Here is a 23,676-nt window from a genome sequence, read left to right on the forward strand (position 1 = left end):
AGAAGGATAGATTGGTTCATGTGAGTTAGCTATGGTTCATCTCTTGAGTGACGGGGGTGGAGTTGTTATAGAATGTAAGAATGCAAAGATTGAATGGTCAATGTGGTATTTTGGCATTCTTCCAAATCCTTGTAGCTCTCTTGGAGAAGCATAACACTGCTTTGTAGGAAAGAGAAAAGTGATTACATCCAGAATATATTGAGTGGGTGTATTGAGTTCAGCAGCCAGGGTCATGTGCCTCAGGCCTACTGTTGTGGTTTACCCAGCTGAGACGTGCAGAGGGTCAATACAGTCAGATTTCTGCATCCTGCCACCCCCTGCCCATTTTCATCTCTGTCCTTGCATGCATCCTTTCTTTTTCCTTTTTCTTACCCACAACCAAGTCCAGCACTTAAAAGGGAATAGTGCTGCTATTCCGTTTTAATAGGAATTTAATAGGGCCTGCTTCCCAGAAATTATTTGTCTGTAAATGTAGGTGTGCGCCCACCCTGGAAAATGCTTTCTTCTTATTGCCTTGCTTGGTGCATGCAGTGCAAATGTCACCATGCTTCCTTGTTTTAGGCTGAAACCAGACCATACACTTGGGTAGCACTTTACGCCTAGAATGTACCACTGTGGTGTTAGAATATAAAACTAGGCATAACTCAAATGACATGGATTTTATTTCACATGAACCTTTTTATCTCAAAATAGACAAACATTGAAAACCTTATGCCCCAACAAGAAAGAGGTACTTCTTACTGAGGTATCTAAGGGTACCTGTTTATAATATGATTTAGCTCAGCCATATTTAATAAATAATCTATTATTTAATGTCATAGTTGTTGTGCATTGCATGTATAAATTCTAAATTTCCATGTACCACACATCAGAATTAATTTTATTATGGGATTTTTTTTTTTTGCTCAACTCATAACTGCTAAATGTGTATTGTGTATCTGTCCATGTTCTGAGTATTATAGAAGGCATCAAAATATGCCAGAGAACTTTCCTTCTCATTGGATAAAAAGTGTACACATGTGAAATGGCAACCAATACAGTCACATTTGGTCCCTTGAACAAGTGCTATTAGAGATAATACAAAGAAAAGGTGACCCCAAGCGTGGTATATAGAAGACTCAGGTCTTGGGTTGAGATGTAGGTTTGATGGAGAGAAGGTGAGTGGGATGGTAGGAGAGGCAGGTCAGGTCCAGGCCTGGAGTGTAAGAGAAGGTATATCTGTACTCTGGACCTCTTTTTTTTTTTTTTTTTTTGAGAGAGGGTCTTCCTCTGTTGCCCAGGCTGGAGTGCAGTGGCACAATCATGGGTCAATGCAGCCTTGAGCTCATGGCTCAAGTGATCCTCCTGCCCCAGCCTTCTGAGTAGCTGGGACTATAAGCACATGCAGCCACACCTGGCTAATTAAAAAAGTTTCTCTTTGTAGAGATGGGATCTCACTATGTTGCCCAGGCTGGTCTCCAACTCCTGGAACTAAATGATCCTCCCACCTTAGCCTTCCAAAGTACTGGGATTACAGGCATGAGCCATGATGCTCGGCCTATCTGGAGCTTTTAAATATATATTTTTAACTTTACAGAGTTGAAGTAAACTCTGTTAGTATTTGTATAATATTTAACAACCATGTACAAATAGATAATGACTAAATTCGACACTTGCTTTTCTGTTCCAAATTACTTATTTGTTTAAAAGGAGATTAAAGATCTTGGAGCAGAATGCCTTTTGTTTATTGAAATGCAGCTTGTGTGGCTGAACAGAATTCTGTTCGACAATAATTATGCACCATCTGAATACAAGATACTTCATTGGGGTACTGTGGCTGTAAAGAGGACTAACAAATTCTTTTTCCTTCCAGGGACTTGGAGTTTTGTAAGGATAGAAAGAGAAATCAGTGAAATAGAATGTGATTGGTGGTCTCCTCAAAAAGATCTTGATGTTGTTGAGTTGCTTTTAATGTCAGTTGTTTTGGGAATTCTTCTATTTTTATGACATCTTAAGGAGTTTAGCAGTTTAAAAAATTATGAAAGTGTTGTTCCCTTAGACATTATGTGTGAATTAACTTGTTGATTGTTGGTATTGACCATAAAAATACCAGCAACATTAAAGTATTACTTTAATACCAGGATGTTGTACACACAGAGGCAAACATTTACTTCATGGTCTTTTCCACTACCATGAGGGGTAAGAGCCAAAAGCTAAGTGGCAGCCTAAAGGAGTGCAAAGGAGGAGAAAACTAAGAGCAGAAAAATTAATCCACTTGTCATACACCAGAAGGCCTGCCACGCAAGACTTTCCAGCTTTCCTGCCTATCTTGGCTGGGCTTGTCTGGAGAGACACTGTGGGTTTCTGGAAACGAGACCATCAAGACTGATAAACACATGTTGTAGTGAAACCTTAAGTTGTCTCAGTGTTACTGTGTGTTTGGATAGTACAGAGCTTTACTTCAGAACATGGCTCCTTCATGAGTTGATAGTTTTATTTCTAATTTTTTTGGTAATTTAATCTTAGGACATCATAACTTCAGGTATCTGAGTCTCTGTTTTTAATTCCTTTATATATATACCTCGTTGCAGAAATTTGGGGTCCTCTGTTAAGTGTATGGTCAACATTTTGAGGAACCACCACACTGATTTCCATAGTAGGTGTACCATTTTATATTCCCAATAACAATAAACAAGGGTACCAGTTTTTCCAAATCCCTGCCAACACTTATTCCATCCTCACCTTTTAAAATTACTCTTTCACTTTTAAGGACCCTGTGATTATACTGGTTCCCACCAAGGTAATCCAGGATAATCTTCCCATCGCAAGGTTCTTAATCATATCTGCAAATCACGTTTTAATATATAAGGAATATTCACAGGTTCCTGGGAAAGAGATGAGGAAATCTTTGGGGGCCATTATTCTGCCTATGACAGCAAGTCTACCTCTGAAGTTGCAGCTGTTTGCAAATGAGGAGCCATGAATTTGAGGCTATACTTTTGATCATGGTTATGGCAAAAATATTCATTTTTAAGACAAAAGCATAATCTTTCTCTTGTTATTTCAGAAGATGTGACCTTAGTTGAACATAAACTTGAACTCTTTTCCTCCTTTGGTGATCCCCATCATAAGATTGAATAGTATGAGGCTGTAACCTGGGCCAAGCTTGAGTATGGAATCCAGGTTCAGTAATCATTTCCAGAGTGACTGTTGTGAAAGAGGAGAGGGAGACTAGCGATAATCTTAATGTCCTGAGAAGGGAATTACAGATATGTTGCTGGGAAAGGGCTGGGGGAGAGTGAGGCCAGGGTTTCAGGGCAGTGGGACAGGTGAAATTATATACTGCTTCAGATCAGCAGGTGATACAGACTGCAGTCTCAATGGCTTTCTTGTGGTAGAATCTTGATATCTAATATGTTACAATTTGAGTTTGGTATCTTCAGTTATCAAATTGAGTTTACTCTTCAGATCTTATCACATAGAAAGTTGACATTCAACAGCAGAATAAGAACACTTTCTCTGGATTTCGATACATTTTGGTCTGTGCCAGCAAGCCTAGTACCTTTTGGTACATATTTGTACAAATACAACATATTTGGCCTTATGTTGTCTAATGATTGCCCACGAAGGAGTTTTCTAGCATCTCAAGTGTGGCCTCTAGTGTAACTCCCTCATTCAGCACACAAATGTGTGAATGCAGACATAGCTCCTGGCACAGCAGTTAGCAGATAGTAGGTGAAGAGTTGTTTGAAATCCAGAACATGTCAAGGAATCAGACAGCAGACCTCTAATGAAAGCAGACATGAAGTTTGAAAAAAATTGCATGAATGATTCTTTCCATTATTCTGTTTGTGTTTAAATGCAATAGGAATCTGTGTTTCAGGGGCTGGCACTTTGGCCAGAGGAGGGATGTGTGGTTTTCGCATCTGTTAGATGTTGAATCACTAAGGCAATGAAATGGGGAGTGGTAGGAATAGGGGCTGCGGGAGAGCTTGTCCTTGACTGCTATAGCTGCATCCTTTTGTCCTGTGGACAAGATTGGCACTCACACCTAGCTTGGTCAGTATTGATGATAATCTGGCCTTGCAATTAAATAAATACTATAAACATAAATATGTACATAATGAGCTCCTTTTTTAATGAACTCCTGTTTATTTCCATTTAAAAAGGATGGCAACAGTGTGACTACTTTAAAACGGTAGATAATTCACATGAGATTTGGGGAATTCATTTTTGTCTGTTAAGTTGTGTTTACTGGTTTAAAAAATGGATAATTTTCTAGAGGTTCATAAATTAACAAAATGGGTTGTTTTATGTGGATGGAGCCCAAAATCAAGGAGGAATGAAGACAGTGGCAAGTGCTGGCACTTCTGGTATAAGAAAACTATAGTCAGGAAAAGAAGGAGGTGCATTAAAGTCGCAAATTTCAAGTGTGCCAACTACTTTACATGTGTTATCTGATTTGATCTTCTCAAATTTCTGTATGTGTATTCACACACGTGCATAAACACCCCCCAACAGATGTAAGTGATCCTTCTTTCATGATAAAAGAGAAATAATAGCAGACATGTTGGCCTGAGTTCTCTTTAACAGCTTTATTGAGGTATAATGGATACATAAAAATGGTATATTTTAAACTGCATAACCTGATGTATTGGTATGCAGTTTTGTGTTGCTTAACAATGCAGACAGGTTCTGAGAAATGCATCATTAGGCAATTTCATCGTTGTGTGAGCACCAGAGAGAAATGATAACCACATAGAGACATGATCATGAGAGTCAGACTAATTAATATATCCATCATCTCTCAAGTTACCGCTTCCTCCTTTTTTAGTGTGTGTGGTGAGGACTTAAGATTTACCCTCTTAGTGAATATTAACTATACAATACAGTATTATTAATAGATCTTCAGAATTTATTCATCCTGCCTAACTGAAACTTGACCAGCATCTCTTCATGTCCCCCTGAGCCTGAAGTCTTTGCTCTACCATTGGTAATAACCAGTTCTATGAACTTGGACAAATGCTTTCACCTTTTTAGTCTGTTTTGGTCACCTATAAAAGACAGAACAGAATGAGTGTATCACAAGCTTCTCTTCTAGCTCTGTACTTTTTGATTATAAAAAAGTTATGGAGGAGTCGTAAGAAAGCAAGCCTTCTAAGAAAATAGACCGTATGTAAGATTGTGATTGAGAGATTAGAGATATGTCTCATTACCACAGGTTCCCCAGAAAGGACAGCTTTCTAGTCAGCTTTTATTTCCAAGATGTTACTAGATTAGGGAGAGCCTAATTTCTCCCTTTGTGAGCTTCACTGGCTACAGCGGTGATATTAGTACCCTCAATGATTCAATAAAAATAACAGTGACAATGAAAAATGACTGACTGGTGATTCACTTTGGGGAACTATTTGGCTGGCTGCCTGAGACCTGTGCCAGGAAAGAAGCTGAATAGATTTTAGCAGCATCCTCTAGGCTAGGAAGATAATAAAATTTAGGGTGCCAGGTAGTTGTTTGGACCATGAATATAGGCCATGGAAGGAAATGGATTTTAGGTGAGGGGAATGGATGGGCGGGCCATGTGCTGAATTTGCAGCCACCCTGCTGAGGCCCTCAGCTGTTGTAATTTTCAAGTGAACTCAGGAGAATTGGTACATTACTCAGTTCCAAGTGACTTAACTTGATGTCCCAATAATGGTATAAGGAAAAATGTCAATGTAGGAAGAGTTAACAGAGCAGGAGGAATCATTTACCTCATTTGATTTGAAGACCCCTTAAAGACTTACTTTTCCTAGATATTTCTTTGGCCGATAACTTCTCACTGCCATAGAGTAAGTTTGAAATTATCTGGTTTGATGTCCACATGAACTTGGTCTCACACTACCCACTCCTTACCTCATGGTTTATTCTGTGGGCTGCGCAGCTCTTTGCCTTCTCCTGTGTTCATTCCTTTGTTCATATCTTTCCTTTTACCTAAAATAATGAGAATAATATGAATAATATCATTTAACATACTGAGTACTTTCCGTGTACTTACTTTTGTACTATTTTATAGTAATCCTCCCGTATCCATGGGGGATACTTGTCAAGACCCTCAGTGGATATCTGAAACCTTATATAGTACTGAAACTAATATATACTATTGTTTTTCCTACATATACATACCTGTGATAAAGTTTAATTTATAAATTGGGCACAGTGAGAAATTAGCAATAAGTAATCATAAAATAGAACTATTGTAACAATATACTATAATAAAAGTTTATGTGAATGTGTTCTCTCTCTGTCTCACAAAATATCTTATTGTTCTCCACAAACCTATTTTGGGGCCATGGTTGAACTCAGGGAACTGAAATAGTGAAATAACAGAAAGCAAAATCATAGATGTGGGTCAGTCTGCTGTACATGCATTATCGAATTTAATTTTGCACAAACTCTGTGATGCAGGTAGTAACATTACCACCATCCTCATCACCATCATGATGCTTATCACTACCACGGTGATCGTTTCCATGTCACAAGTGAGGAAGCTGAGATTTGGTATAAATAACTTAGCTGAGATGACGCTCTAAATGAGTGGTAGAGTCCTGATTTGCAGCCCAGGTGGCCCATCTCCAAAGCCCACACATTAGAAACCATATCGTGTCATTTAATGCCGTTCTTTACCATCCTCCCCACACATCCAGGCTCAATGCATAGCATTTTCTACTTTCCATAGCAAAAAGTAATGGCTCCCTTCTCTGAGGTTCTGTCGTATTATTTGACATGCTCCGTTTTATATTTGTGTGTTCATCTTCTTTCCTTCTGCTTCATTGATGCCTCATCAAAGCCTGAGTTTACCATGTATTTGTATGCTCACCTTGATTTGTTATTTGACAGAGTTTATTAAGTATATATTGATTTGACACCGTACCTTGCTATCTATATTCAGCCCGGTCAGTTTTTTGGCTCTAGTTTATATTTTTCAACATCTTAGAATACTTCAGTTAAAATGCCAGTATCTTATATGAAAATATTAATATCATGCATTTCCACCTTCACTTTTCATGCTAATGACTGTGTCTGGTTAAGTGGAATTGTGGGATTGCTTAGTTCAAACAAGTCATATTTTAGAAACATTGTAGTTTAAATGTCATGGAAGGGGGATGATCATACAGATCTCTATTCTGAGTCCTGGCTTTGCCACCTACCTCATGCATGGAGGAATTACTTAACCTCCTTGTCCTCCGATTTCCTTCTCTGTTAAATAGAAAAGATAATACCTACTTGTCAGGATTATAAGACAGACTAAATTGGATAATGCATGCAAAGAGCCTAAGTGCCTGAGACATATCAGTCCGTCAATAAATGGTACATCTTGTTGTTTTTGACCCTTGATTTTGATTCTTATCTTCAATTTTGAATTACATTTACTGGCTTTTTCGACTGGGGGGTGTTTAATAATTTCATTTGCTTTAGGATTCAAATAGTGTGGTTTAAGATCACCAATAATTAGTAGAGTCAGGATTAGAATCTAGCTAGTCTAATTCCAGAGCCCAACTAGTAAAAACTAATAAATTAGTAAATCCTTGCTTGCACTGCCTCATTAGAATTCACTGTGCTACGCAGCCATCCAGTTGCAATCCATCCCATTTCCTTTTTTGTAGCAACAAGTAATGACTCTGGGGAAGGGGATATGGGGAGTTGTTGTTTGATGGGTACAGAGTTTGTTTTGCAAAATGGAAAAGTTCTAGAGATCTGTTGCACAATATTAATATAGTTATAAACACTATTTAAAGTATAAACTTAAAAATGGTTATGAGGGTAAATTTTATATTATGTGTTTTCTACAATAACTGAAAATTTGTTTAAAGTAATGACTCCTTCTTTTGAGTTTCTGCAAACTTTTGTATCTCTATTATTTAAGAGCTCTAAAAGATTGTCTAAGCCATTTCTTTTGTGACATGATTTTCCCTGCTTCCATAAGAAGCACTACTTGCAAAGTCCATGTTTTTTCTCTCTAAGCAAGTGGTTCTGTAGTAGAAGAGTTTCTGTTATAAAATCTGGTGACTGAATGCTTGTGAGTTTTAATTTAGAGATTATAAAGACAAAGATATATTACATAAGGTGTATTTCATACTGTTCAATTTCCCTCCTGTGTGTCTCCATATCACTGTGGGTTTCTAAGTATGAGCCTTGACGATATTTGGGTAAAAGAAGGATTTTACAAGTTTGCATTAATACCATGAAACCAGGTCAGGAGCTGATATCAGAAAACTCTGTTTTGCTACCACATAGGTCTATTTGGTTGTGAATGATTTGGGCACCATCATTCTGTTCTGTGTTGTGCATGATAAACTGTGGGTATAACTTGAGATGTATAGGCTACCGTAGATTCTTCTTCACCATAATTACTTTCTTTATAAAGTACTCAGGAATTTTGGGATATTCTATTTTTCTTTATTTTGTAGTTATAATTTCTATTTTCAAAAGGTTCTGAGATGGAAAACACATTTAAAAACAAATTAAGATTGTACAGTTACGGATAAAACCAAAGTAGAGACCATACATGTAACTACCACTTGGAATAGATGCCAATCTGAATTAACTGGCACCAAAACAAAGTTCAGATTCATGGTTTATTATATGGGGCAGAAGACGCTCATTCTTCTTTTCAGGAAAATGTTGCTAGAATTGAAGATTTTTTTCCCCCATGAATTTTTTTTTTGGAAAATAATAAGCAACAGATATTATCATGGAATGATGTTTTACAAGAAACTGAAATACTGTTCAGTGTGTAGACATTATTAATAGCTAAAATATAAATCCTAATTCATTAAGGATATTTGCAGGCTGGGCAGTATGGCTGAGTTTGTTTGCTCTTCAGTGTTCAACACCTGTTTAATGCCTACTGTTTGCCATACTGTGCCATACGTTGGTGATTAAGAAGAACAACAAAAATTGTTCTTGAAGCACTCAGTCCAGTGGGAAATTTAGGTAAGCAAACAGATTGTTAGGGTACAGTGTACTAGGTGTTATATTAGAGACATGTAAACAGTGCTGTTAGAGCCCAATGAGAGGGTATGTCTTCCTGGAGTAGTGGGGGGGAAGGTTCTAATGATAAATGACATTTGAATTGATTCTTAAAGTTTGCCAGGTTGAGAGTGGAAAGAAAGGAACAATTTTACAGAAATAATACTCTTGGATGATCTAATTTATTTTAGCTAGGAACTTGTACAATCTAGAAAAACGATAATTAACATCCACTGAACTTTTCAATTCAAATATCATATGTCTTCCCTCGACCTTTGGCGATACTTGCAGGCAGTTACTTCATGATTAAGTTGTCTCAGATGCCTACAGTGCGGACATTCTGGTATATGGTCAAAGCCCAGGAACTATGTTCGATGGAACAATGGATGAAAAGAATGAAAGGAGAGCCCTATGTCACAGATATCACTAAGTGTGGGTGAGGTAGAGTTGTCACCATGTTAGGAAAACTCAGAAATTGATTGATATTTTCAGCCAAATAGATGAGCAGTCCATTTTTATAAAGGCAGCAAAGGGACCTGGAGATAGAGCCAATATTTTCCTCACACAGTAACTTGGACTCATGAATTACCTGCTCAAACATTTGCACTCCAGAGTCTTGCCCTGAACAGCACAAGAGGAATGAGTTCACTCGAAAGAAGTTTAAAGGCAGTTATTACCAGCTAATCACAACATCCCTGAACTTTAACCAGACCTCTGTAGAGTGATTTTAAATAGAACTGCTTCCTCATGGTCCTTATGGAATTATTAAGCTGTACAATGTATGTCTGAGCAGCTCAGAGGCTTGGCTCATGGAAGGGGTTATTTTAGATGCTTGGTGAATGATTACCCAGTGGAGCTTTAGTTTGGATGTATTGATGTTGCACTGCTACTTCTGACAATAACTAATCATGCTCAAAAAGACTTCTTAAGTCTCTTCTTGTTCAGAGATTCAGACCTTTCTTTTGACCTCCAGAATCATGTATCTACCTGCCCACTTGAGTGTTCTCTTGGTTATCTCATAGCTATTTCAGGCCTAAACAGGGTCATTTATAAATCTTATTCTTCACCAACTCCTCCAGATTTATTTTGCCTTTTGTTATGTGCCCCTCTTATTAACTGTACCCCATTCACTTAGTGACTCAAGCTAGAAACAAGGTACAAATCCTCCCCAGCCCTTAAGTCTAACCAGTCAGTTTCACTTAATATTTCTGACATTTGTCCACCTTTCTTCATTCAACGTGCCATTGACCCCATCTAAGCTGCCATCATTCACTTGAACTGCTTAGTTCCGGCCTCCTACTGGCTCCCTGATTTTGCTGTTTCTAATCCGTTCTCCGCATAGCACCTATTGTTATCTTTGAAAAACAACGTCATTATGTTATTTATCTGCTTAAAAGCCTTCAATGGCTTCCTGTGGCACTTTAGATATAATAAAATATATTGACCCTGGTCTGCATGTCTAGGCATGATATGGCTTTGACTCACATTTCCAATTTCATCTTTTTCTCATTCCTTCTCTTTTACTTTCTCTCTGGCTGTTCTGACTTTTTTCAGCTCCTTAAATGTGGAGAGCTAATTCCTGCCTTTGAGGCTTCCCTTGTTCACTGTGCCCAGTGTGCTTTCGTCCGCCCTCTGCCTGGCCAATCCTTCTCATTTATTGGGACTCATTTGTTACTTTTTCCAGAGAGGTTTTTCCAGACTGTCTAATCTAAGACTACCCCCTCTGATAACCTTTCTCAAGCCTTACCAGAGTTTTAAAAGCTTTGTTTGTTTCATATGTGTCTCCCCACCATAACACAGTGCTCTCTGGGGACCGCGTCTGTTTGGATTCCCACCGTGCCACCCAGCATGTTGCACAGGGCTTGTACAGGGGCAGTGCACCATAAACATTTGTTGAACGAAAGACTATTTAATCAAAATAAGAGTTAGTTTGGAAGGGGCATCTTGCCTTTCTCTTTGCAGAAAACGACACAGCCTGTGTGTAATTCCTGTGGCGATGTTTGCCAAGTGCTTCCATGGGAATGTCTAGTAGAGTACTAATAGAAGGTCATAAGCTATTGCCATTTTGCTCTTTTGCAAAAAAAAGCTTGGTGGCATATTTAGAGTTTATCCTTGGGAGCCTAATAGACTAAGTTTAGGTCCTGTCTTTGTTCCTGTAAAGCTGTGCAACCTTGAGCAAGTTAACTAAATTCTCCCAGGTCTATTTCCCTATATTAAATGGAGAAGATTATATCTATCCCACATGCTTATTATGAGTATTAACTGAGATTACATATGCAAAGTGTTGAATGGAGTGCTTGGTACCTTGTAGGAATTCAGGCATTCTTTTTCTTATTCCCTTTATATCTCGAGATTAATGAGGACACAAGAGGAAAAGAACTTATTTAATTTATAATCTTATTGTTCTTAATGCATAATTATACTTGGGGTGCTAACATGAAGGTCAACACCAGTTTAAGAGGAAAACCTCCTTCTCTGGAGTGCAAATAAGCAATGATGGACTGACCATTTACCAGTAAATAACATTAGACTTCCTCAGAAAGATACACTTGAAATTCTCCTTTGCCTTATCCCAGGAGTTATTTTTTAACATTGTCAAATTGTAATAACTAATAATTACAAATAGATTTTTTCCATTGTAGTTCAAGTAGATATTCCATGAAGACAGGCCATATGAAAACATTTTCCCATATTAGATGTTTCTATATCTAAGAAGCTTTGGCAGTACCATTGAAAACTCTTTATAAAGTCCAAAGCTCTTCAAAGTAATTGTCAGCGTTGAGAGGGGGTGATTAAAATGTTAAATATTTTAGGCCAGGCACGGTGGCTCATGCCCTGTAATCCCCGCACTTTGGGAGGCCGAGGCGGGCGGATCACCTGAGGTCAGGAGTTCAAGACCAGTCTGGCCAACATGGTGAAATCCCGTCTCTATTAAGAATACAAAAATTAGCCAGACATGGTGGCAAGCTCCTGTAATCCCAGCTACTTGGGAGGCTGAGGCAGGACAATCGCTTGAACCCGGAAAGTGGAGGTTGCAGTGAGCCGAGATCATACTATTGCACTACAGCCTGGGCAACAGGAGTGAAACCCCATCTCAAAATAAAATAAAATAAAATTAAATTAAATAAATTAAATATATTAAAGACAGGTTATTGTAAAATCTGATGGATTAGACTCAAATAGGTGGCAGATATACTTAAGGCATACCAATCTAGATGTTAGATTGAGTTTAAGGGAAAATGCTTGGGTTAATTTATCATAATCAGTGGTTGATTTTCTATCATTAGGTCAGGACAGCACACTCACCTTTGCCTCTGTTAAACTTGTTTCACCCTATAACACAAGACAATAACCATGACCAGGGGAATTGTTTCTCCCTAAGCTAAGTCCTTCAGAGAGCTGGGAGCTTGAGTATTAAAAGTTCAAGACCTTTGCATTTGTCTGCTTGAATATTGACCCAGATGAGGGACTACATTGTTTATTTAGGGATAGGTATGACTTAGAGTGCTGATGCCAGGGGATAGACAGGATGATAAATAGGTGTAATACTCTGACTACTTAGCTCAGTTGTTTAGCGCATGAGAACTTTGGAGAGGCCAAAAGAATAGATCTGAATTCTTTCTGAGGCTCTCTTACTCTGCCATGGTCTTTTGCCAGAGATCTCACTTTGCATCCAAACCTAGTATCTTAAAACTGTGTATGATTGGTCATTTGGGACATTAGATTCATGACATGTGAAAGTACCTGGGAAAAAATCCATGACCAGCACTACAGAAGGTGTGCTGTGTTAAGAGGAGGGTTTATACGAGTGCTGATGTCTGGACATCTCTTTTGGCTTATGATGAATTTCCTACTGCAAACTCACCTTCATAAACCAATATAGCTAAACTGAGAATTGTGGTTATTAATTTTGACATAAATGTTAACATATGTCCTCAAGGAATACTGTCATCTCACAGAGGGGACAAAAAATAGTTGCATCATTGTCTTTTTTTTTTTTTTTAAATTCTTTTCCTCATAGTTCTTTATCAAAGTGAGTATAATTTGAATCTATCAGTGGTTCTGGTCATTAAGTTCTCTTTTGGTGTTTTCTGTTTTGTGTCTGGTGGGGCTACAGTGCTTTACAAATAAATTGGATACCTTCTGACCTTTTTGTTGAGTAGAAAGGGAGTCTGCCAAAGCGACAAGGCATCACCTTTGCTATAATGCAAGTCTGATTGTTTAAAGCAAATCATCTCACATGTCCCACCACAGAACTTCAGAGTTTCCCGCCTCTCATCTAACCAATTTGATGTTTAAGTGACTTCTGTGGGTGTTTTGGTTTAATCAGATACTAGGAATTGAGAGAAAGTCATGAAAAAACCATAGGTCTGCCTGCAAGTTACCAATTTGGAAGCCTGCTGTGGAATGTGACATCTTTTCTCTCTTTTTTTTTTTTTTTTTTAACAGAATGCCATGAACCTACCTCCTGACAAAGCCAGGTTACTGCGGCAGTATGACAATGAGAAAAAATGGGAACTGATTTGTGATCAGGTAAGAAACAGTGACACTTTCTTTTATGAAAAAAGTAATGAAAGAAGAGATCCAGTGTGAATTTTATGGTGTGTCAATTATATCATGATTGAAGAACAAGATATTTGCTTCTGCAACAAAGATAGGAAAAAAGAAGAGAACTTCAGAGAAGTAACAATATGTTTGTGTGGATCTTCTTTGGATCCCCGTTTGAACAAGCTAATTATTAAAAAGACTTCTTGAGAAAATGGGGAATATTTGATTAGTGACTGAGATGCTTCCAAGAAATTATTGTTGATTTTGTTTGATCGTAAAGTACATAGAATAATACTGGGCACATAGTGGGTGCCTCTAAACTTGTGTGGCTGCCTCTGTTGCTGCTGAAGGGCTCAGATATTAAATATTGTGACTGTTACTGTTTTTATTTTCAACTTGTCCTCAAAAGATTCAGGGAAAGTTATATCCAATTGATATGGTTTGTCTGTGTCCCTACCCAGATCTCATCTTGAATTCCCACGTGTTATGAGAGGAACCCTGTGGGAGGTAATTGAATTATGGGGGCAGGTCTTTCCCATGCTGTTCTTGTGATAGTGAGTAAGTCTCATGAGATCTGATGGTTATCATAAGGGGGAGTTTCCCTGCACAAACTCTTTTCTCTTATCTGCCTCCATATGAGACATGCCTTTCACCTTCCGCCATGATTGTGAGGCTTCCCCAGCCACATGGAACTGTGAGTTCTCCATTAAATATCTTTCCTTTGAAAATTGCCCAGTCTCAGGTATGTCTTTATCAGCAGTGCAAAAACAGACTAATAGACAAATATATCATTATCTGTTATCCAAACATACTTTATGGTTTGAATAGCTGTTATATGATGCTGTCAGAAAAAGCCTCAGCTATAGATTTCCAGCCTAAAAGTATTAATACCAATCTTATTTGTGAAGCCTTAAAATGATGACTGTGGAGTGGTGTTGATATCCAACATTCAGGGCACCCCTGGGCCCCAATGCCGTGTGCATGCAAATATTAATACAAATATTAATTTTACTTCTTCTCAAGCATATAGCATGGATATAGTATATGTTATTTAGGATACATGTTATAGGAAAGGTACAGAAAGTGATAGATAATGTTAAAGAAATTGATTTCCAAAAGAAACTATATGAATATGTGTGTGAGGACCTATGGAGAAATTATTTCAGGTTTCAGTTTCATGAAAAATTACCATATGGACATGGTGAATCATGGAACTGGTCATTGTTTTCCTTGGCTGCTAAGATGCTCAGAGACAGATTTGTGGCCTGAGCCACAAATTTGGTATAAATGCTTATAAGAGACCATTTATACCAACTACACGGTACTTCAATGACATGTGTTTTACCAACCTCATCCATGGCTTCATCTAATTATTCCTGCCTGCATTTTCCTTCCACACTGATTTTCTCACTGAAAAAAACTTATATGAAGTTGTAAAATTTTGTAAATTATCATTTTGAACAAGATATATATAAATATATCAGCATTACTGGTAAACAAAGATTATTCTTGCATTGATAACTAAACTGAAATGTTCTCTATGCTATAGGCATTGTACAAATTAGTGCATTGAATCTGTTCTGCTTCTCTCTAAGGAAGCAAATAGGGAGTGTCACAATAAATGCTTTCTCACGACTTGACTTTATCATGAAGTGGCAGTTCATTATTTAATTTGGGGCATCAGCTTTTTCATACTTCTATATGATTGCAATAGTCTATCACTTTGTTTTGTAAGTATTTATTTAAGTGTGTCTCCCTCAAGAGTAAGTTCCTTTAGGATATAGGCCTCTAACAACTTGCTTAGTGCTTGAAAACATGCTTATTGAAAACATGTTGAATGAAAGAAATAATGGCTAATATGGCAGACAGTGGAGAGGAAGCTTGCATTATTGGCAGAGAGGGCAGAAGGGAGAAAGCAGCTGAAAGAGGTGGCCTGGAAGACTAAGCAGAAGTTTGCTGTTTCCATATCCTTCTCACCTTCCTCTGTCAGTGTGGTTTGCTTTTGATAAAGGAAAGCAATTCACTGCTCATTTCTAGGAATTACTTTAAAGAGAGAAGGATACCATTTTTAAATGTAATAATTCAGTGGTAGTAAATACATTCACATTGAAGACAAGTATTTCTTAATATGACAGATGCTGATAGGAATAGAGAATAAATTCCAGAAATTGTGTCCCAAATTTAACCAAATTAAGATTAAATCCCAAAGAGCTTTCTATAGTAACAATATTGCAGAAATGCCTCTTGGTCCTTTCCTGGCTCATTGTATAAATATAAAGATGACCTGAGCTTCTAGTGGATCTCAAAGGTTAAAGTAAGATGGGAGACATGTCTAACTAATTCTGGAGGGAGTGGGGCTACGGAAGCCAAGGAGGAGAGACATCTCTGCTGGATTTTGGGTGCAGTGAGGTGTATCCCAGCGTACTCATTTCTGTGTTATAGTAGGTGAACAGAGTTCCCATAAGACATTATTAATTTTAGGACTCTGTGGGGACACAGAGGCAAATTTTGTAGTGTGAGTGTAGAAAGCTAGAAATGTCAGGTTTCTTTGATAACTGCAAATAAAACCCCTGAAGCTACTTAGCTATAAGAGCTCTTTCAGTGGTATTTACACTTATGGAAAGCAAGAAAGCCCCTTAATCTCACTTGTGCCTCAGTTTTTGGTGCAGACCCTGTGCTGCAAGTTTTGGTTTTGGAGCTTTGGCCATTTCCCTTAAGTTTAGAGCTCTTAGCACAGTGGGTACTATGGATAAATGCTGGTTTAGAGGATTTAGAGATCCTGGATGAATTTAGACTTTTAGATCATTTATATCTAGAAGGGCTGTTAGAGACCATTTATCCCAAGCCACTCTGACTTTACTTTTTCTATTGAAAAAGTTAACACATGCTTGTCCAAGGAAGCTTGTGAAGGAGCATGTGAAGTGTGAGTCCCTTCGCCTTTCCTGTCTGTTTCCCAAGCCCCTTATTTTATAGATGATGAAACTGAGGTTCATAGAGCCTAAATGAGTAGGCCAGCCAAGGTCACCCAGATAGTGAAATGAGAACATCTGTTTCCAAACTCTACTCACAAGCTTTTTCATTTGTTGCCTGTTATACCAGGGATCTGGAAACAAGCCACTGAAGCAAAAATTATAGTAGGTAAGGGTTTCTCACCAAAGTTTTGTGTGTGGCTGCTCAAGTGATTTAGGGGGTGCGTATAGAACTTACAGGTTGTGGATTCATAACTGTGCCTCTGCTGGATGATCAAGTGAAAGTGGTTAGTCAAAGAATTCAGGACATTGGAGATGACTAACGCAGGTGGGTGTAGATTCCACCAACATATAATCCAGTCCAGAAGCTGTTAGAGGTGCCATCCCTATGCTGGGTTATAAAAGCTTCCTTCTGTGTTTGCTGTTGCTGAGGGTGTGATTGGTTATTTTCTGTGGTGATTTGGCATGAGTGGACCTTGCCTCCTGATGGCTGGCTGTTGCTTTGCATAGTAGCCTTGGGGGAAGGGACCAAGGGAAGGGTGAGACATGGAAAATCTCCCCTTTCTTTACTTGTATAAAGTGATGGAGAGAAGCAGATTAAAAAACAAAACAAAAGATGAGCGTGAAGAGGTAGCAGGAAATTGTAGCCACTTAGACTCAGCTTCCTGTGTTAAGCATTTCAGGGAGGTCAGACTGCATCTCTCCAGGCTTGGCATGGGTCCTGATCTAGGGAAGGGGAAGCCCTCTGCTGCCACTCAGCCAGAGCAGAGTCAGGCCAGTGGCACTAAGAAGCCTCATTACTCTGATTGTGAGAGGTGATCTCTTGTCTTTTTCAACATAGCTGACCCATACCATATACATGTATTTAATCATTAAGAATATAATTATTTTTTAAACCCTTTACTTGTGGTCTAATACTGTTTCTTTAAAAAAGAAAGGCAGGTTTTTTACTGGAGAACGTGCATCAATATTTAAGCCAATTTGCCATTGGAATTAAATTTCCTAAAAAATTAAAGAGCAAATATATCTCCATGGTTTTTAGTGTCGGTTTTTTTAAAAAAAAGTTCATGTTTTTGTGAGCCAGTTAAAGCTCTTTCCTGCCTAGTAAACAAATACTACAGAATCTTGATAAATTATTTCCTGTGGGCCACTCCAAGTAAGGAGGGCTTGTCCTTGGAGCACCAGAGGTAATAAATGAGTAGTGACGGTGGTGGCATTTTTATAGCCTACTTCGGTGTTGGTGGCTGCTATGTTAGAGTCATTTGAGCAAGCATAGGAAGAGCAGAGACAGTGGTGAAGAAGCTGAAGGAAAAGATGGTGATGCCAGTAATAACCTTTCCCTGCCCCTTTCCCTCCTTTTTGCTCCTAGACTTCAGACTTAGTCTGCCTTTTAGCCCCTGTTTCCCAAGTTCCAGGCTTTGATTCTACGTTTAGCTATGCTCACTCCTTTCTGGCTTCTCACTCCCAGCTGTTGGGATAGCAGACAGCCATTTCTCCCTCTCCTCCTCCCTTTCTTCTATCCTCTGGCTAACTGACATGTTTCCTATACTTAATATGTTAAATTGGTTATATTTTTACCACGTTTCCATAATTCTGTGGTATGATTAAATGCTATTTTAAAATTATTAGGTTTTTGTGATCTGTTTAATTCTTTTCAAATTTTGTCTTTTGACCCTTAGTTTTCTCTTACCATTTTGATATCCGATCTTCCCCCTCTATACATTCATTCTTTTGATTGTGCATTAGTCAGATTTTTTGTTTGGTATTTGTTTTCTAGTTCATCTTTTAAAAAAAAAATCAGTATGCACCTTATAAAATTTTTCTCTTGTATTCAAATAAGGTCATCACAATTAAAATGAATAGTAATTTCTTAATATCTCCTGTTGTCCAGTTTATTGTTCTCAATTTTCCTTAAGATGTTCTTCCTATCTAGTTTGCTCAAATGAGAATCTGGTACAGGATCAGTCACATATTGTATCTCGCCATGTGTTCCTTAAATTACTTTAAACTGGAGTAGACTTTTGTTTATGATGTTCATGTAGTGAACATACTAGGCAAGCCCTCTTGTAGAAAGTTTTGTTTTTTGCATTTGCCTGTTTCCTAGGGGTGTCTTAGCTCCTGAGTTTCCTGTTAACTAGAAGTTAGACTTAAAGGCATTACAGATTGATGTTGAACATCTTTTTCAAGAATATTGTAGAAAAATAATGTCTGATTGTCCCATCATTAAATAAGTTTGGCCAGTGACAACTTGATGGCCCCATTGTGTAACTGTGTTTTACCCTTGTGCTGGAGAGAATTCTGTTTGGTGTCCAGTTACCTATCAACCTTGTACCTAATGGGTTTGAAACCAATTGATAATCTTTTGTTGAATCAGTTTCATTACAAATTGGAAAAAGATGATTTTCTAATCTCTCTTTCCTTCTATTAATACAGTAAACTAGTAACTAGAGCTTTCAACTGGGACTTGGTTTATCCTGGAATATAATTATTCCTGGAATTTTTCCCCTCAATTGCCATTTTTTTAAGTAAGAATTTGGATTAATAGATACCTCATAAGATAACCAGTGGGTTTTCTCTGGTCTCCTTTTTTGAATATCACTATGAACTCATGAATTTTCGTGGGTTCATCATGTTTCAATCAATGTGATATTATTTTTGAGGCTCATATGATCACTTCTTTGATCTATGGGAATCTCTTGGTGCTAGTTCTTGTGTCCTTTTCACATGACCCTATTAATCCTTGATAGCTTGTTTTATGGTATGAAACATATCTTCTTTGTATCTTAACTTGTATCTTCTTTGCCCAGGCCCAGGATAAATCATTTCTCCAATGATCCCTTTTCTTTTTAGTGGTAGGTAGTATTAGAGATGAGGAAGTGCATGCAAAAGGTTTTTATAGCTGCTGAGTGAATTTGCTTCTCAGTGTAAGTTTCTAGACCTTGAAAATACAGGTCCAGAAATTATGAATTCAATATTTTCAAATCAATTTTCATTAATTTGCTTAATCTCTTTGATTTTATAGTTACCTTTCTTTTACAATGAAATGTTTGATTCCTAACAGTAATATAATTATTTATCTTTTTCTATCATATAAAAACTTTCAAAACAAATATGAGTATCATTACTACCTAAAATGTTACTAACTAAATTACTGACTGTAGTATAAGGTTTTTTGTAGTTTTCTGTGCACCAAATGATAGGGTAACGAATAGATGCTATCTTAACGTCCTATGGCTGCCATAACAAATTACTGCACATTTGGTGGCTTACAATAACAGAAATGTGTTCTCTCACAGACCTGGAGACCAGAAGTCTGAAATCAGGCTGTTGACTGGGCCTTGTTCCCTCCCAAGGCCCTAAAGGAGATTCCTTCCTTTCTTCTCTTTCCTTCTGGTGGCTCTGGGCATTCTTTGGCTTGTGGCTGTGTAAATCCAATCTCTGCCTCCATCCTTACCTGGCCTTCTCCTCGTCTCTGTGTCTTCTCTTGTCTTTTATAAGAACAGTTATTGGATTTAGGGCCTACATGGATAATCTGGGATGATCACATCTTGAGATCCTTAACTTCATGACATCTGCAAACACCCTTTTTTCCACAAATGGTTATACTCACTGGTGGTTGGGGGAGGAGGTTAGGACATGGCCATATCTTTTGGGGGCCGCCATTCAACCCACTACAGACAGTAAGATGTATAATGATTCACATAGTAAGGTTTTAATTTACATAATCAGGTTGGATATTGTTGGCCATTGGGGGTCAAATTCTACACAATCAGGGACCCAGATGAGGCTATTTTCAACACACAGCTTCCACTTCTCCCTGGGAGTCATCTCTTTCCAGTCAAAGGGAGAAAGAACATGCAGATGCACACCTGGGAAGTCTGTGGGCAAGGCCTGGAATTGGCACGCATCACCTGCACTCTTACTTGTTGACAAGGACCTGCAAAAAAGGATGAGAAATGGAGACTAGCTGAGCACCCAGAGGGAGAAGAAAACGTTTATTAAACAGCGACTGCTAGTCTCTGCCACGATTACCAATTTTGATAGTCTTATGGTTCATTTGTTTTAGGTTGTATTCAGTATTAAAACTTGCCCTTATGTATTCATTAATTTATTCATTGACTAGGCATTTAGTTTTATAGGCGAGGGAAAGGAAAGAGTGAGGTGAGACATGGAGTGTGGATCTGAGTTTTCCTTGTAAGTCAAGGAAAAGACTCCAAATGGTTGGTAGTGCCAATTTGTTTGTCCCCGAGTTCCAGCAATGTACCAGACAAGAATTGGCTGTGGGACGAGGTTATTTTTGCCACACCTCAGAAGAAAAAAAAAGGCATTTTGTGTCTTTGTGACTTTCTGCTTGAGATTTCCAAGGGACTCTTGGTTTTCTTGAGCTCTCCAAACCTGAGAAAAGGCACTGAATTAATTGCTGTTGAAAAGAAGTCAAGTTTCTTTTCATTTCCTTCCTAAAAGCAGTTTCCTTTCCTTTAAGACTCACTCCAGGTCTCTGATTCTTTGATTCTAAAACACTGGAAAAGCAATCAAATAGCAGATACCAACTCTTTGTATGTTGAGCTTTTGGAGTTTTGGAAAGTTGAGTCTGAACCTAGAAGTGAATTTACATTACGTCTTTCCTCTTCTAGAGGTTTCCTTTGGCCTATAGCTTTCATAGTGGAGAGAAAAATGCTGGCCTACCCTACAGAGATTGGAGTCGGGGGAGAGAAAAAGGGAGAAAGGTAGTGAAAAGAGGAGAGGAAACAATTATTCCTTTTAAAACCATCCTTTTTGGTGGCTTGATAGAAATACTCTGTCAGAAATACTGTTTGGTATTCGTTGCCAGAGCTAGACATCAAGGGCTTAGTCTCGTTTGAAATGTTTAGGCTTTAGAAGGAGCAAGATAAGTGGGGAAGGAAAAAAAAGAAAAGAAACTTTTAGGCTGTATTTTGCCAAAATGTATATCACAGTGCCTGCCTTCCTGGCTAGTAATACAAATGGAATTATAGATCCCCCACTCCCACCCCACCTTTTAAAAACGACTTAATTGCCTGAGCTGGCTTAGACTATGTGGTTGTCTTGTTTGAAGTAAAGTTTATCATATGAATGACTTTTATAAACTTGAGGACACTGAGGTTGATCTTTGACACTATCTTTTAGAAAATCATTGCTAAGCAAATTAAAATGATTTATTAAGGCAGTTTAGCGAAGAATTTCTACGAAGTAATACAGATACTACCTTATGTCATTTTAACATTTGGCCATTTAACTCATAATCTTTGTTTGTGGAAGGCTGTTGTTGCTCACCTTTCACACACACACACACACACACACAGACACACAGTCAAATGGCTTTCTAGAAGTTGTACAGCAAGTGCTTGGGCTGAAACTAAAACTGAAGTCTACTGATGCCTGATTCTGAAAAATTTTGTTTAAAAAAGTTTTTTGAGAAAACCACCATACAATTGTAGCTTCTCCACCATCAAGCAATTAAATAATTGACTTCACCTTGTGAAGCGTGATGTGCTAGATGCTAAGACCATCATGCTTCAGAAAATATTATGCTGAATGTTTCAAAACAAGGTTGAAAAAAGATTAAGACATACACTTAAAAGTAAACTGTGAAAGACTAAATATATAATGGAACGCTCTTAGCCCAGATACATACTGTTTCCTTGTTGCCTACAGTATTCTTGATGAACTTTCAAGGAAAGAGAGTTTAAAATAAGTCATTTTCTAAAGTCATTGAGGAAATTGAGGTGTCTACAGTCTTTATCCATGCTGCAGTAGTAAAACAACATTTATTTAGGTAGCAGAAATACAAGGTAAATTGGTTTAAATTTCTAATGATACTGTAGATATTTGGGAGTACAGGAAGATAGGAGGAAAACTAATTAGAAATATGGTTTGGGTTTTGTAAGAAACAGCTATACATAGGGCAGAGACTGTGTATATCCTCCATCAACATGGCGGATACTAGCTGAGGATGAGTCCAAGGCTTGTAGCAGTATCTTCAGGTACTAGAAATATCATTATACAGATGTTTCTTACTCGTAAAACCACTGTTGGTTCTCTTCACAATCAATTTGACCACAGTCACTCAGTTATTGATATATGTACCCATATTTTCAGATAAAGTATAACTTCAAGTCAGTCTAAAACCCTATAAGATGTTAGGTGTGTGCTTATTATATATCTTTGTCCTCAGCAATGACCCATTTAGAGGGACCTCCTTTCTATTTTCCTTCTCTGCCTATCCTTAGATCCTATTTGAAAGCTTGGCTTAATGACTGATTTTGACCATGTGGGTCACAGATTGAAACTATTGTTTGCTTAATCATGGGATCTGAAGAAGAAAAGAAAGAATGTGGGGCTAATTTGAAGGGGTGTTTGTGTTTATTATGCTAAATGTAAAATTAAGATGTAAGATCTTTTTTTTTTCTTGAGACAGAGTCTCGGTCTGTCACCCAGGCTGGAGTGCAGTGGCACGATGTCGGATCTTTGCAACCTCCCTCTCCCAGGTTCAAGTGATTCTCCTGCCTCAGCCTCCCGAGTAGCTGGGACTACAGGCACCTGACACCACGCTTAGCTAATTTTTGTATTTTTAGTAAAGATGGAATTTCACCATGTTGGCCAGGCTGCTTTTGAACCCCTGACCTCAAGTGATCCCAGAGTGCTGGGATTACAGGCGTGAACTACTGTACCCGGCCTAAGATATAAGATCTCAGGGGAAAGCATACAGTGGGATCACTGGAGCCTGGGTTTAAGATGTAGGTCTTCATGTTATTAGCACATGTTGCTTTAGTTTTTATGTTTTTCAGAAGGAGAATATTTATATATCTAGGAGAATGGGATGTGGTTTAGGGGTGAGGTGAGGTACAGAAGTTGGATCAAGCTAGTGAATTAAGCAAATATGAAATGACAGTGAAGTCGTATTAATGGTTTGCGGTATGGAAGTACATTTTTAGCCTGACTAAAAAATTGTGATGCAATTACCATAATTTTTAATTCTTTAAGTAGAATTATGAATGATATGTTTTTGAAATAGTAAAACTAAGGTTTATAGGATCCCTTGGAGTACTTTATTTCCTGCAAAAGTATTAATTGACAAAGATGAATATTTGGCTTGTCTCTGGTGCATTTCTTCTTCATTAGGGCAAGATAAACTTTTTCAAGAGAGTTGTGC

General features: G+C 38.0%; 1 protein-coding gene across 8 annotated transcripts in view; it reads left to right on the top strand.

The window, feature by feature from the left end:
* Positions 1 to 23,676, top strand: part of FMNL2 (formin like 2) — a 314,076-nt gene that overhangs the window by 172,296 nt on the left and 118,104 nt on the right. For all 8 annotated transcript variants that reach the window (XM_054479312.2, XM_054479310.2, XM_054479309.2 and 5 more), the window contains exon 2: positions 13,438 to 13,521. In XM_054479312.2, coding sequence (XP_054335287.1) covers positions 13,438 to 13,521 — 84 coding nt within the window. The remainder of the gene's footprint in view (positions 1 to 13,437; positions 13,522 to 23,676) is intronic.

This window comes from Pongo pygmaeus, chromosome 11 (genome assembly GCF_028885625.2).
Source record: "Pongo pygmaeus isolate AG05252 chromosome 11, NHGRI_mPonPyg2-v2.0_pri, whole genome shotgun sequence".
NCBI lineage: Eukaryota > Metazoa > Chordata > Mammalia > Primates > Hominidae > Pongo > Pongo pygmaeus.